The sequence below is a fragment of the Neophocaena asiaeorientalis genome, unplaced genomic scaffold (genome assembly GCF_003031525.2).
Source record: "Neophocaena asiaeorientalis asiaeorientalis breed wild unplaced genomic scaffold, Neophocaena_asiaeorientalis_V1.1 scaffold121, whole genome shotgun sequence".
NCBI lineage: Eukaryota > Metazoa > Chordata > Mammalia > Artiodactyla > Phocoenidae > Neophocaena > Neophocaena asiaeorientalis.
Window position 1 is genome coordinate 673,813 of NW_020172142.1, and position 15,485 is coordinate 689,297.

General features: G+C 46.8%; 1 protein-coding gene across 1 annotated transcript in view; it reads left to right on the top strand.

The window, feature by feature from the left end:
- ZNF619 (zinc finger protein 619) overlaps window positions 1-15,485 on the top strand; it is a 44,873-nt gene that overhangs the window by 7,311 nt on the left and 22,077 nt on the right. The window contains exons 5-7 of the mRNA XM_024753880.1: window positions 2,101-3,542; window positions 11,726-11,816; window positions 13,729-13,865. Coding sequence (XP_024609648.1) covers window positions 2,101-3,542; window positions 11,726-11,816; window positions 13,729-13,865 — 1,670 coding nt within the window. The remainder of the gene's footprint in view (window positions 1-2,100; window positions 3,543-11,725; window positions 11,817-13,728; window positions 13,866-15,485) is intronic.

Consider the following 15,485-nt stretch of genomic DNA (forward strand, 5'->3'; position numbering starts at 1 on the left):
TGTTACATATCTGCACTCTCCAATATGGTAGCCATTAGCCACATGAGCACCTGAAATATGGCTAATGCAGCCGAGGAACTGAATTGTTAATTTCGTTCCATTTTGATTAATTTAAATTTAGGTAGCCACATGTGGCTAGTGACCACCTAATCAGACAGTACAGCCTAAAACTATGAAAAAACAGCCTCCAACTGCCTCTTTTAGTTTCTAGATCAGTGGGTTTCAAACCCTAGTGTGCATCAGAATTACTTGCAGGGCTTGTTAAAACGCAGACTGCTGGACACCACCTCCAGAGAGCCTAATTTGGCAGATTGGGGTAGGGCCTGAGAATCTGAATTTATAACAAGCTCCCAGATAATGATGGTCCTGGAACCACACTTTGAGGACCACTGTTCCTGAGAATCTTGAACTGTGTTTTTAAAATTCTGGGTTGCAACTCCTCAATGAGTTGTGCTCAGCATTTAAAAATTAGACTAGACTGTGCTAGGCTTAAATAAAATAGACCAAACTTGTATAAAATCTGTCATACGTTCATTACTCTTATTAAGGGTATCATTCTGCGAAACTTTTGTTTCTGTTTCAGTTTTGTACGAGTGTATACGTTTTTGTGTGGAAGCATGTGTGTACTGAGTGAGTCATGGTCAAAATAACTCAAGAAACACTAAGCTAGAAATTTCACTTTTGGTGCCTGAAAAGGCAAAAATGGCTTCCCTGTTGTAGTGCCACCAGTGAGAGTGTGGGTCCCTCTTGCCCGCCAGTTGCCTTCTCCAGTCCTAGAAGGGTCTTGACTAGCCATGTCTTTTTTCCTTTCATGGGTAAGTCTCTCTCCCAGGGGACAGCACATAGGTTTTGAAATTGCGGTCCTTTTATGAACCCCTCACAACCGGCAGTGTTACAAACCGTTTTTGCCCCAGTCAGACTTGCTATAAAGCACATCTCCTTAAAGATTACAGAATACTCTAAAGCATTTGGCGTTTCTTGCCTTGACAGGGCCTTGAGATCCACTGTTGTGGACAGCATCTCCCAGCCCTCTGGACGCTGTGTGGCATGAGAGCTGCTTACCCAGCTCTCTTTCCTGTAATTCAGAGATCTCCTTCCTCTACCTCAGCTCCCTCTGCTTTCCCTTTTTTTTTTTTGGCTGCTCTGTGTGGCTTGCAGGATCTTAGTTCCCCAACCAGGGATTGAACCCAGGCCCACAGCAGTGAAAGCACTGAGTCCTAACTACTGAACCACCAGGGAATTCCCTCCCTCTACTTTTCTTAATTCCTTTCTATTCCAGCAATTTCTCCACCCCATTCCCATTTTTCTTCTTCCATTCGTCTCCATTAATAGTTTCTGCTGTCTGCACTGGTTTTGTTGTCTTAATGGCATTGCTTTCCTTCTCCACCTCCAGTATTTTTTTTTTTTTTTTTTTTTTTTTTGATTTTTTTTTTTCTGTATGTGGGCCTCTCACTGTTGTAGCCTCTCCCGTTGTGGAGCACAGGCTCCGGACGCACAGGCTCAGCGGCCATGGCTCACGGGCCTAGCCACTCCGCGGCATGTGGGATCTTCCCGGACCGGGACACGAACCCGTGTCCCCTGCATCGGCAGGCGGACTCTCAACCACTGCACCACCAGGGAAGCCCCACCTCCAGTGTTTTTAACTGTTCCTTCAGGGCACCATCAGGAGGCTATGTCTCCCTCCAAAAAGTATATATGTCCTGGGAAAGCTAGTACTGCTTAATCCCTTTCTCCTTCTAGCATAAATAAGTGACTGTTATGTTTTCTTTTTTCTTTTCCTTTTTTTTTTCTTTGATACCTTTATCTTTATGTAATGCCCTTCTTTGTTTTTTTGTCACAGTCTTTGTTTTAAACTATATTCTCTCTGGTATGAGTATTGCTACTCCAGCTGGTATGAGTATTGCTACTCCAGCTTTCTTTTTGTTTCCACTTGCATGGAATATCTTTTTCCGTCCCTTCACTTTATCTGTGTGTGTGTGTGTATTTATTTATTTTAATTTTTACTTTATATTGGAGTATAGTTGATTAACAGTGTTGTGTTAGTTTCAGGTGTACAGCAATGTGATTCAATTATATTATGTTTTCTTTTTATCATGCTAGGTTGTAAAACCAAGAGTGAGAATGGAAGGCAAACTCCAGAGCTGAGCATTTCTAAAGGACCAGAGTCACACAAACCGATAATGGAGGTACTGCTGGTGGATGTTCCCCAGCACCCTCACTTTGAGAACAGCTTAGAGAAGCTGAAACTGTATGACACGGGGAAGAAAACAAACTCAAAGAATGGCGATTTCACAGATTTGCCAGTCCAGGATCATACATCTTCCACTGTTGAAAGAGAAGAGATAGCCAGACAACTGGAAGGAAGATGTGGTGTCCACACACATCTCATTGCAAAGCAGGGCCTCCGTAGAGAACAGGTATTTTATAAATGTGGTGAGTGTGGCAGATATTTCAACCAACGTTCAGACCTTCACCAGCATCAGAGAATTCACACGAATGAGAAGCCCTACAAATGCAAAGAATGTGGGAAAGCCTTCAGATATAACTCAAAACTGTCACGGCACCAGAAAATCCACACTGGGGAGAAACCGTACCCGTGCCAGGAATGTGGACAAGCCTTCAGTCAAAGCTCCCACCTCCTTCAGCATCAGAAACTCCATGGGGGAGAGAAACCCTATGAATGTAGGGACTGTGGGAAAACCTTCAGCTACAACTCAAAACTTATCCGGCATCATCGAATCCACACTGGGGAGAAACCCTTTAAATGTAAGGAATGTGGGAAGGCCTTTCAGTGTAGCTATGACTGCGTCATCCATGAGCGAATCCACACTGGGGAGAAGCCATACGAATGTAAGGAGTGTGGGAAAAGCTTCAGCTTGAATTCAGTCCTGATTCAGCATCAGAGAATCCACACTGGGGAGAAACCTTACAAATGTAAAGAGTGCGGCAAGGCTTTCCGCCGGAGTTCGGTATTTCTCCAACACCAGAGGTTCCACACTGGGGAAAAACTCTATAAGTGTCATGAATGTTGGAAAACTTTCAGTTGTAGCTCACGCTTTATAATACATCAGAGAATCCACACCGGGGAGAAACCTTATGAATGCCAGGAGTGTGGGAAGGCGTTCAATCAGAAAATCACCCTGGTTCAGCACCAGCGAGTTCACACTGGGGAGAAACCTTACGAGTGTAAGGTGTGCGGGAAATCTTTCAAATGGAGCGCAAGTTTCATTCAGCATCAGAAACTGCATACTAGGAAGAAACCTGCCCAAGTTACAGAGCGGTCCCTGGTTAAGCCCCACTGCCCCACTTCAGTGCTCTCCCCTCCGCCTCCCCAACATGCGAGCCCTGCCCCAGCCATGCCAGGGTCTCCCCCGTCTTCTCCACGTGCAGTGCTGCTTCCTCCCTCTGTGCCTCTCTTCATGCTGCTCCCCTCATCTGAAATGGCCAAGTCTTCACCTGTCCAAATCATGCATTTCTTTCAGGATCTTGCTTCTCCTGGGAAGTCATCCCCTCATAGCCTGAACCCTTTATCTCATTCCCCCTGAGCTCCCTCATGTTCTCAACTCCATTTTCCCTAGGGTAGCAGACTTTCCTCTGGTCTCCTGGTCATGTCTTTAATGATACTCTTCTGGTCTTCCATAAGTAAATCGTTATTGTTTTCCCAGCTCCATTTAAGTTTCATGCGTGCAGTGCTGCTTCCTCCCTCTGTGCCTCTCTTCATGCTGCTCCCCTCATCTGAAATGGCCAAGTCTTCACCTGTCCAAATCATGCATTTCTTTCAGGATCTTGCTTCTCCTGGGAAGTCATCCCCTCATAGCCTGAACCCTTTATCTCATTCCCCCTGAGCTCCCTCATGTTCTCAACTCCATTTTCCCTAGGGTAGCAGACTTTCCTCTGGTCTCCTGGTCATGTCTTTAATGATACTCTTCTGGTCTTCCATAAGTAAATCGTTATTGTTTTCCCAGCTCCATTTAAGTTTCATGCTTAAGGACCGTGTTTGATTACCCTCTTCTATCCCCCGGGTAGCAAACGGTAGTAAATATATATATATTTTTTGGTGGGGGGCATGCCTCACAGTTTGCAGGATCTCAGTTCCCTGACCAGGGATTGAACCTAGGCCACAGCAGTGAAAGCCGGGAATCCTAACCCCTAGCCCACCAGGGAACTCCCTGTAGTATTTGCTCTTTATCATGCCCAGTTTTGGCCTACCATCAGTCTGCTCCTGCCTTCTGGGGCTACTAGAGTTGGAAGAGTTGGCAGAACATTTTGGGCTTTAGGGGGATGTCATTACAATGAGATGAGCCATAGTAATTCAACAAGTAGGGAAAACGCAGAGTCTGTGGGAGGAAGTAATCAGAAAAAGTATCCAATGATTACCTTCAGTATTTAAGGAGCACCATTTGGTGGGGCCAGTAGCAAATTTCATTGTGGGGAATCTGAGCCTTGGATTATCTATTACCTTGATAATGACCATTATGAGGATCTTGTGTAACTAAGCTATAGTGCAAGGAAATAATCAGTGACAAGAATATGATTGAAAGGGGATGTGCTTTTTCTGTTTGGGTTTCTCTGCTGTTCCCATCCATATCATTGTTTACTTTTAGTGCCCACTCAACTATGTAGGTACAAAAAGTGACTTGGGCTTGTGCAATTGAGGGCAGGTGCCTGGGTGTATATCTAAATTATACATGGGGTGATGCTGTTGGCATCACTCTGGGGAACACCAGAGGGAAGGAGAAGAGAAACCCAACAGTGACTTGCTGTAGCTCCTGCCTTAGAAGAGAGCTCATTCCTGATCAGTTACCATACGTGCCTCAGCCTGTTATCACACCTACTCCATGTCCCCTATCATTCATTTGTGAGGGGTGGTGCTTTTGAATTAATTTCCTAATGAACGACTTTGGTAACACCAAAAAGAAGAGTTTAAAGGACGCTAATCTTACCAGATGTTATGATCTCACTGGCTTGGCCACACTGTCCATCCAGTGGTTAGAGGCCCTGCCCTTTCTCAGAATCACTGCTTCAGGACAGTGTAGTGACGTGGAAGGGTACTTTAAATAATTACATGGGGATAAGTACTAAGAAAAGGATACATACATTGTCATTATAACACCAAAAATTGTCTCTAAGGGAGGGCAAAGAAAGATGGTTTTGGTTTTGGTTTTGGTCAGGCTTATTGAGATATACTTTATAGACAGTAAAATTCACCCTTTTAAAGTATACAGTTTGGTGAGTTTTGACAACTGAATACATTTGTGTAACCAAGATACAGAAAAGTTCTATTACCCCAAAAAGCTCCCTCAGCACAGGAAGAAAGTTAAAAGGTTGGCAGGATGTTAAGGATATTTTCTTTATTTTCATTCCTTGATAAAGTTTGTGCAATACATAGAATTCAGGGGACTAAAAGGCAGAAACCAAACTTACTTACCCAGCTGTGGTCAGAGCTTCCAGAATATGCAAAGATGCCTCATCCAGAATCATTGTTAAGAAAAGCAATCAAAATATAGGAAAATGACAATAACTGTGGTTTCTTTATCATACATATTTCTGACACATGCACACATATATATGTGTGTACATGTGTGTGTGTCAAAAACATAATATATATGTAATATGTGTGTATATGTATGTATGTGTATATATATGTGTGTAACTATGTAAATTTTGTCCTATTTATTTTCCTAAAACACCATTAAACAGGAAGGGGCTCCTGGGAGGATTATAGCAAGGAAGGGCACCTGGGAGGATTATAGCAAGGAAGGGTGGGGGTGAGAGACTCTAAACTAGCCAGACTTCAGAAAAGGGGAACTTCTAAATATAGTTTGGAAGGGAGCAGATTATACCATGAGAAGAAAGCAAGGAGTGAGGGAAAAGTAAACAGATCTGCTCTGGGCTGAAAGTGGCTTTTGAGTGCTCACAACAAAGAGATTTATGGGTTTCTGACTTTGGTGACTTTTATTTTCTCATTTATTTCTTCCTTTATTCATTAATTCAACAGGCATTTAGAGCTTTTTCCTGTTGTTAATTGAATGTTATCACACAGCCTCCACAGCACCTACTAGGTGCTGAAAGGTGAGCGACATGCTGTCCTTTCTGATGCAGGGACCAGCATTGCCAGGTGTCTGGCACTTAATTAGACACTCAGGAGTTTTTTTGAAAAGGGCCATAATGTAGCTCACAGAAAGGACACATGTAAAAATAAACTCACACATAACTTAGTGTTCTGGGGCTTCCCTGGTGGTGTAGTGGTTAAGAATCCGTCTGCCAATGCAGGGGACACAGGTTCCAGCCCTGGTCCGGGAAGATCCCACATGCCGCAGAGCAACTAAGCCCGTGCACCACAACTACTGAGGCTGCATGCCTAAAGCCCATGCTCCACAACAAGAGAAGTCACCACACTGAGAAACACGCACAGCGCAACGAAGAGTAGACCTCACCGCAACTAGAGAAAGCCCATGCACAGCAATGAAGACCCAATGCAGCCAAAAGTAAATTAAATAAATTAAAAAAAAATAACTTAGTATTCTTTCAGGAGTTTCTATTTTCTCTGAAAGTGAAATAACATTATAACCAGCTGACTGCCCCACGCCCCCCAATTTGCATGAGGACTGCCTGCTTCCCTCTGGAAAGGTATGTGGGTGTCATTTTACCTGAGTTAATTCAGTTTTGAGACTTTTACCTTTACCAGTGACTTGGCTTAGTACGTTATGTAGGACTCTGTTTCAGAATAGCAGACACCTACTTGAATTAACTAAAATATACTTAATTTATTATAAGGACTCCTGTGTGCATCCTGACATCCAAGGGCAAGATTGCAGCCAGGAGGTCCGGGGGCTGGAAACCCAAGCAATCAGAACCACAGGCGGCACAGTCGGGCTGAGTGTCAGCAGGCTCCTCGCTTCCCATCTCCTCTCCCCTCTTGGAATTCCTATTTTCTTCATCCCCAGGCACAAGGCAGAAGTTGCCACAGGTCCCACAGTTTACAACTCCACTCCAGGGACCAGCCCGAATTGAGACTCTCCCAGACTTAATTCCAAATTCCTAGGAGAGTCTGAATTGCCCAGTTTCGGTGTTCACTTCTGGCCTACTCTCCTCTGGTGGGGGGTTGGGGGGGTGGTTCATACAGTGTAACGAGGCTGCTGGGGCCCCACCCTGTGGTAAGGGGGCAAATATCCAAAAGGTATCTGTTGCTGACTTCGATTACAATCTTTTCCCTCATTTCTATTGCTCTATGTCTCCTGGCAACGAAGATAACTTAAGGATATTTTTTTCCCTACAGCCTGGAATCTTTGGGCAATTTATCTTTTTTTTTTTTTTTTTGCCTCAAGCGGTACGCGGTCCTCTCACTGCTGTAGCCTCTCCCGTTGCGGAGCACAGGCTCCGGACGCGCAGGCTCAGCGGCCACGGCTCACGGGCCCAGCCGCTCCGCAGCATGTGGGATCTTCCCAGACCGGGGCACGAACCCGTGTCCCCTGCATCGGCAGGCGGACTCTCAACCACTGGGCCACCAGGGAAGCCCTGGGCAATTTATCTTTGATAGTCTTCCATTGGATGTGTTGATCATCCTCCATTAACGTTTCCTGGCTCACAGTAAGCTCGGTCTGTGCATTGAGACTTTCGTTTGTTGTTGGCTTGTGACTGGCTGGTTTGGGGGTGGATTTGCTGGTGGGGTTATGTGAAGTGATAACCCTTCTGATTTCCTCTGTGCTCTGTGTTTGGGGTAGACAGGTACTTCTGGCCATGGGTTGAGTGAGGGTGATTCTTGGGCCTTTTCCTTTGGGGTGTATGTGTGTAGTTGACCCAGCAGTGGCAAGGTTGGCTCCCTGGTTATAGCTCTCCATCTAGTTCATTTCTGGTTATAGTTCTCCCACTTTTCCTTCTCTGTTCACAGTCACTCCAAAGTGGAAGCTGGGTTGTTGATCAGAAAAACAATATGGCTGTGTGATTTCTCCCTTAATCTAGCTACCACTGCCACACCTCCTGAAGGAATAAGCCTCCAGCAGGGTATTCCCTGCATCTCCCTTAACTGCCCCGCCCCCGCCCCTGCCCTCATCCCGCCAAGCTGAGACTTCTAAGCAGCATCTTCAGGGAGATCGCATTCTGTGCACTCCCTGTACCCTACACATAACAGAGATTAGGCAAGCTGTGAGGCAAACTTCTGTCTGCTCCTACGGTTCAGTTTAAATTGTAATGCGCTCCGCTGACAGTCCTCAGCATTTATAGTGTGAAATCGAGCTAATTCTCTAGTTTCTAGCCTAATCCGGGAAAGTTAGCACTTAGTATGTGAAATTTTGCCTTGTTAACAAGTTAGAAGGAACAGCGATTGAGCCAACTTCAGACTGTTAGGTTAATCTTTACCAGTCCACCCTTGGACTGTGTCCCAGGAATAGGGAGGGATTAAGAAGAGATACAAACATTTGTTTCCATATATGATGTCACATCCTGGAGGCCAAGAATCCCCGCTTTTCGATCACAGTTGCACCAGCCCTGCTGCGGCCCCATCTGCAGCCAGCCGCTGAGATCTAGGCAGGCAGGTTTGCCACAAGGCCGTCGCTGCCGCCACTGGCCATCTCCAACTTGCGGAGATAGGGCCCGGCGAAGCGGGAGGGTCACGTAAGCGCCCTGGACCGGCACCACCGAGAGGAAACCTCCGGGCTTCCTAGAGCGGACGGTGGGCTCCCGCCGTCCTTCCGCCTCTGCGCTGGCTGGGGGTGCCCGCTCTCCGGCGGGAGAGTGGACAGTTGTGCTAACCGTCCGCCGGGGTGATCCCGGCCTCGGAGGCGAGGTGGCTCGGCGCATTCGTTGTCTTGGCTGGCTTGAGAGCCGTGACCTGGAAGAGCCTGGCCGAAGAGGCCCGCGCCCCTGCCCGCGGTGGCGGGTTCGTTCGTCTTCCTCCGAAGGGCTTTCTGTGCCCGCCTTCGTTGGCGGCTGGAGATGTCGGCGTCGCCTGCTTCCCGCCGCTCCGAGCGGGCGTGCGCCCAGCATCACCCACCGGTCCACTTGAGCATCTCTTTTTCCTGTTTTGACCCGCTGCCAAGCCTCCACCAGCATTTTGTGCTGTAGCCCCTCTCGGTCCAGGCGCCCCCTTTCTCTCCAGAGGAGACCTCTCTTGGTCATCGTGTCAAAGTGTCCAGGGTGAACTGAACTCAGCTTCGACTTGTACAGAGGTGACCCGGTCTTTGAAAGGGAGAATGAGAGAGTAGAGAGGGGGCGAGTGGAGACTCAGTAAAGCAGGGAAGTCAAGTGAAACCCGTCTGGGTTTGCTAACTGGTGCTCATGGAAGTTAGGCTCCTACCCCCTCCCACAGAGACTGGGAGACAGAGGCCCTATCTTCAGGAGTTGGGTGGAACAAGCACTATATTCTTTAGACAACCTTGAATTTTCTCAAGCAGACCCTCTAAGAGGGGGTAGGGTCATCCTAGGGATGTGGCCTTGAACTGTTAGAGATGATGTTAACGTCTTGTTCATGTCTTCATAGGCCAGGGTTTGAAGGCCTAGCGGAGAAGGGGCTCAGGGGAGCCTGCCAAGAGTCTGGTCAAGGACAGAATCTTTGTCACTGGTCGGGGTCACAGGACATATTCAGTAAAAATATTCTGTTCCAACCCAAGCAGTCACTGAGGCCAGGATTCTCCTCTAGCCGAGACTCAGTTCTGGATAATGTAGTGTTGTGGCATATTTTGAGAAGCCTTGTGGCTTGCCAGCAAGTGGATGGAGCAGTTATAGCTCTGTGGGTGAGGGGAGGGGCCGGGCTGCCATGGAGTGGTAGGGCAGTCATTGTCCTAAGAGTTAAGGGAGCCCAGGGATGGTGGTGAGAGATGTGAAGGGGAGTAATGCACGTACGGGCTGCGAGAGAGGGGCAGTTTCCCTTGGAGCTCTTTTCTCCTTAGATCTGAGCCTCTTCCTCTTCCCAAATCAGAGAGCAGTGCAGGAAGCCAGGGGACGGCAGCCATGCTTCAGACAGCGTGGTCCCAGGTGAGCCGGCTTCCTGACAGCTTTTCTTAGATCAGCTCTCAGAGAAGTCTATGCCAGACTCGGGCCTGACTTGGGTTCCCCTTTGCCAGGCAGCTGTGGATGTGTGTCTGTGCGGGTGAGGGTGTGTTTGGGGAAAAGTGGTTTGAGGTGAGATGAGATTATCCCCAGTGGGAGATACCTTTGTCTACAGAGAGGACATGATTTTCAGAAGATCCATTTAATTGCATGAGTTGGAAGCACTCCAGTAAAATTTTCTGGGAGCTACAAATCCACATCAGTTTCTACAGATGAAGTCTACCAAGAGGCAGGTCTCCTGTGCCAGTAGTTTGCAACTGTCCTTGGAGGCCATGGAACTTAGAAGAATTTGGAAGACACCCTGGGGATGCTAGATGAGTAGAGCATGAATCTAGGAGGGGCAGGAGGAGGACTGCAAAACCAATGACATTAGGCAGTTCCGACAATTATTGGGGAAATAAAGGAGGACTGAGTAGTGCATCAGAGGCTGTGGGGTGTGGAGCCAGAGAATTCCGTGTCATGTTTCCATGGTGTTTAAAATGCTTCCCAGCTCCCAGGAGAAACTGCACGGGTATTGGTTAATGGGCTTTTCTAGCTGTGTGGCCTCGGATTACTTCTAAACCTCTTTGGCTTCAGTTTCCTCAGTTGTAAAATGAGGAACGTAACAGTACCAATCTCAGAAGTGAAAATGAAAAGCGATGATGCTTATAAAGCCTTAGCACAGTTTCTAGCACATATTAAGCTCCCATAAATCTTAGCTATTATATAAAGACCATTTAAGTGACTAGTGCAAGGAAGTTTAATTAATGAATATGAATTGATTGCAACAAAGTAATACATTTGTTTAATGTATTTTAAAAATATTAGTTCTTCCTTTTGGATTGCGGTTACTGTCTAGATGATTCTATTTGGTTTCAATATCTATTTATATGTGTAGTTACAAAAGAGAGCTGGGCTGGAGCAATGTGCAGCAGATGCCTAAGTGCAGGAGACTGGTTACACGGTGCGTGAAAGGCCCCCATCATTGGGCATTTGAGACAGCAGAGGAAAGTCTCTGGATACTGTAGCACCTGTGGTCACAGAAGAGAAGCCATTCCTGTTACTGTGCAGGCCCTCTGTCATGTAGTTGAACTAATTGAAGATGCCTTTGTAATTAAAACCTTTCTGGGTAGAAGCACTGAATTTCTCCAGGTTCGGCCTGGAACACACATCCGGGTATATGGTGGGAAAGGGCTCTAAGGCTAAATGTTAATAGCTGTTTCCCTACACTGTGTCACACATTGGAGCCCAAGCAGCACTTGTATCTCTATAAACAACACAAACTTGTAAGCACTTATTACGTGCCAGGCACTACTGTAAACACTTTGTCAATCCATGAATTCATTTAATTATTATCCTTCAACAGCCCTTTGTGGTTGGTACCACCATCATACCCATTTAACAATGAAACAGGCAAGGCAACTTGCTGCTGGTCCCACAGCTAGTAAGTGGTACAGCGGCCAGGTTTTTGGACCAGGTGCTCTATGCTCTCAACCCATACACATCTGGTGGTTGAAGTGATGGGCTCCACTCTTCCAATTTCCAATCCTCCCACATTGGTGTAGCCACAGAACCCAGGCCTCTTGGGCACATGTGGATCAATGGTCCCCTCAGTACCTGGAAGGGCAACCAGAAGTAGTGAACGCCAGAGAACCCTGGGTAATTCCCAGGATTGAAACCATTCTGTGGCTTGAGCCAGCCGGCCTACATTCCCCGGAGGAGCTACCGAATGGGGGCGCTGCGGGACCCGAGCCTCCGGCCAGCAGCTCTGTCCTTTGCCATCTCCCGAAGTAGGGACTGGACGGCTGCGGCTGCGATAGGGAGCCACAGAGATGGCAGACTTCCCGGGTTCCTAGAGAGGAGGGGAGACGGTTACCGCACTTGCCACTGAACCTGTTGGAAGCTTTCCCAGAGGCTGGCTGCAGTCCCATGCTTTCTCTTCGCTTGCACTGTGCGGGGTTAGTGGCTTCCTGGGATGCGGGTGCCGATGTCCGGGTAACAGATTCGCTTTCCCCGGGTGTAGTACCGGGTTCTCCAAACCCTTTGCCTTTGTGGTGAGGGGGTAGCGGAATGGAAAGGGGCCGAGGCGGACAGAAGGTATTTGCAGGGTGCGAGGCAGCATCACTCTTACCCGTGCCTCTGTATTTTCCTTTCAGTGTCACATCTCAGGACCTGAGGGCAGTGTGCGAAGCAGAGATGCCTGCCATGCTCCAGATCACCTGGCGCCCAGTGAGCGAGCATCCTTTCAGCCTCTGTGGCTCCCCTTCCCTGCCCTCTCACCCTTTTGATGTCAAGAGAGCAGGTGTCAGCTCTGCATCCAGATCCAGGTCCAGGCCTGTGGCTTCCGTTGTGCATCTGTCATTGTCGGGTGTGTTTGGGGAAGGGGAGGAGTTAAGGGGAGTGGAGAAATCCCAAACTAAGACATAATCAAGATGGAAAAAACAAGTGATTGTGGGGAATTGATTGGGATAGATTTGGCAGTTTGGGCTGAAAAATGGAAATGCACTAAAAAGTGGAAATCTGCATCACAGCATACAAGGAAGACCCTTTTCACTTCTGTCCACAAGATTGAAAAAGTCTTTGCTTGGATAAAGCAATTCTAGTAGTGTTTTTGTAGAATCCCAGGGCTCACCTCTCTGCTTCCCATCTCTCAGGAATTGGTGTCCTTCATTGCCTCATACCCAGTATCTTGAAAACCATTGTTTTATGTAACTTGTCTTATTTTGGTTCAGGCAGGAGGATAAATCTGTTCCCTTTGACAACATCTAGATAAGAAGTGCAAGTTTTTCCTCAGCATTTAAAAAACATGACTCCTTTTACTTTGCCATCTCGACTCCCAAGTCTTCATGTGTGTGTTGTTTTCCTTCTCTGAAAGCCTTTAGGATCTTTTTTTAAGTCTCTTTTTCTGAGGCTTCTCAGTGATGTGCTTTTGTGTAGGTATTTTTCATTCATTCCCTATATACTCCTCTCTCCTCCCTGGTGCTTTGAAACAGAATGTGTTACCAAGTTATAAATCAACTATACTTCAATCAGAAAACAAACAAACAAAAAAACCCAAAACAAAAAACAAACTTCCTTTTAAATAAATAAAAACTCAAAGAAAAAAGAATATTTTACCAAGTTACAAAAAAAGCAGTTCACACTTTAAAAATATCCAGAGCTCATCCTTTGTTCTGTGGTGTGAATCAGGCTCTTTTTTGTTTGCTTCCTCCTGCACCAGCAGTTAAGATTCAGCTTTCCCTTCTCTTCTGTGTCAGTTACCATTTATCCTTTCTCTGCCTTTCAAAATTCTGTTAATACCTCTAGTCTGATTTGACTCTTCTTCTGTTGGGCCTTTGTGTTCCAGTGACCTTAGCGGGATTAGGGAGGGAGTAGAGATCAGTACAAAAGTTCTGTGGGCTGTGTTTATACAGATTTCCCCTGTGCATGTTCACACAAAACCCACGTAGGGGAGAGGAGCCAGAGGGACCCATAGGCACACGGAGCAGGACACGGCAGAGTCGATACAGAGATCAGCAGGTGAAGGAAGGGCTGTTCGCTGGGGATGACCACAAGGGATGCAGTGAGTCTAGGGTTCCCCTATTGATGAGGGCAATGCTGGCTGAGGGCTGGCCCCTGCGGAGAGGGGTGTAGGGGGCTTGAGCACTGGACAGCTGTCCTCGGCAATAACACCAGCCCCTGTGAGTCTCTCCCTTTACTTAGGCTCCTCTGCCCTCACACAGGGCTGGAGCAAGAACCTCTTGTTTCAGGAGCCAGTGACCTTTGAGGATGTGACTGTGTACTTCACGCAGGATGAAAGGGTCATCCTGGATCCTGTGCAGAGGGCCTTGTACAGGGAGGTGATGCTGGAGAATTATGCACATGTGGCTTCCCTGGGTGAGATATCTTTTCTCCCTGCTCTTCTCTGCCTCTGCCCTTTGAGCATCCTGCCTTCTTTCTTCCTTTGACTTTGTGGGGTCTCTAATAACCCTTGTGGGCAGTTGCTCTGGAGGCTGAGCTCCCCAGAGGCTACTGGGTTGGGAGAGCCCTGGGTTCCCAGGTTTTGAAATCACTATCCTCTAACCCTGGGAGGGACTCTGCCCCATGCATGGAGGGAAATGAAGAGCTGTCAGGAGCTCACCAGAGCCTTTGCCTCCGTCTTCAAGTTCTCTGAATATTTGGGACTTGAGTAGAGGATTATTCCAAGACTCTGCCCTGCTTTGTGGGAACTTTCTGTCCTCTAAGATGCACAGGCTGACTTCACTTTGTTTCTCCCCACCTGGCTCACTGGACAAAAAGAGGGCTGAGAGGTGACCTTGCTTCATGATTCCCTCTACCTTTGTTTTCCTGTGTCTTTCTCCCTGGGCAGTTTTTTCGTTCACCAGACCTGTTCTGGTTTCTCAGCTGGAGTGAGGGGAACTGCCATGGGGCCTCGATCCCTGGGAACCCGTGGGCAGGGAGGCCCTCAGAGGAGTCTGTCCAGGTGAGTATGAGACCCTACCTTTTTTGCTTAGCTTGCTTTCTTGTTTTCACATTTCAATATGCACAGTGTTTCTTCTCTTGTGAGACTGTTTTCATTCCTCTGGAATCGTTACATGTGATGTTCTGCATTTATAGTGGTTGCCTCCCTCAAGTGAGGAAGGGCCCTTCTCTCCCAAGAAGGGTGTGGCTGCAAGATTTCTTTGCGTGCTCACATTTGCCTCTCCACCTCACCACCTGCCAAGGGACACTGTCTGAGCAGCTCTTATCATCCCTGTCATGTAGAAACATTTTATTTTTCCATCAGTTTGTTTTTGCAAAGATCAGGATGTCAGCCACCTTATGAGGAAAATAGACTTCTGGGGGCCTGCCTGGCAATCTACGTATGCATAGGGTACATTATTTGTATGGGAAATTGAAGTATGTGTTCCCAAACACTAACTTAACAAATATTAAAAATTTATTTTTATAATGGAAATTTTCACACATATGCAGACACCAGCCAAATGCACCCAGTGTACCCCTCACCTCAACAGTCCACCTATATCCTGCCGTTCTTGTTTCATCTTCCCTCCATGGACACTTAAAAATATATGGGTACCTCCCTGGTGATCCAGTGGGTAAGACTCCACACTCCCAATGCAGGGGGCCTCGGTTAGACCCCTGGTCGGGGAACTAGATCCCACATGCATGCCGCAATTAAGAGTCCACATGCCGCAACTAAGAAGTCTGCATGACGCAATGAAGGTCCCCCGTGCCGCAACTAAGACCCAGTGCTGCCTAAATAAATAAATATTAAAAAAAAAAAAAATATATATATGTATGTATTTTTTAATAGATGAACTTTTGAAGCAAAACTTGTAAATGAAAGGTGAATGGCTTCCTCATTTTGAGAGGTATTGATATGAGAATTAGAAATAACAACATAGTATATATATACATGTATATATATATATATATATATATATATTTTTTTTTTTTTTTTTTTTTTTTTTTTTTTT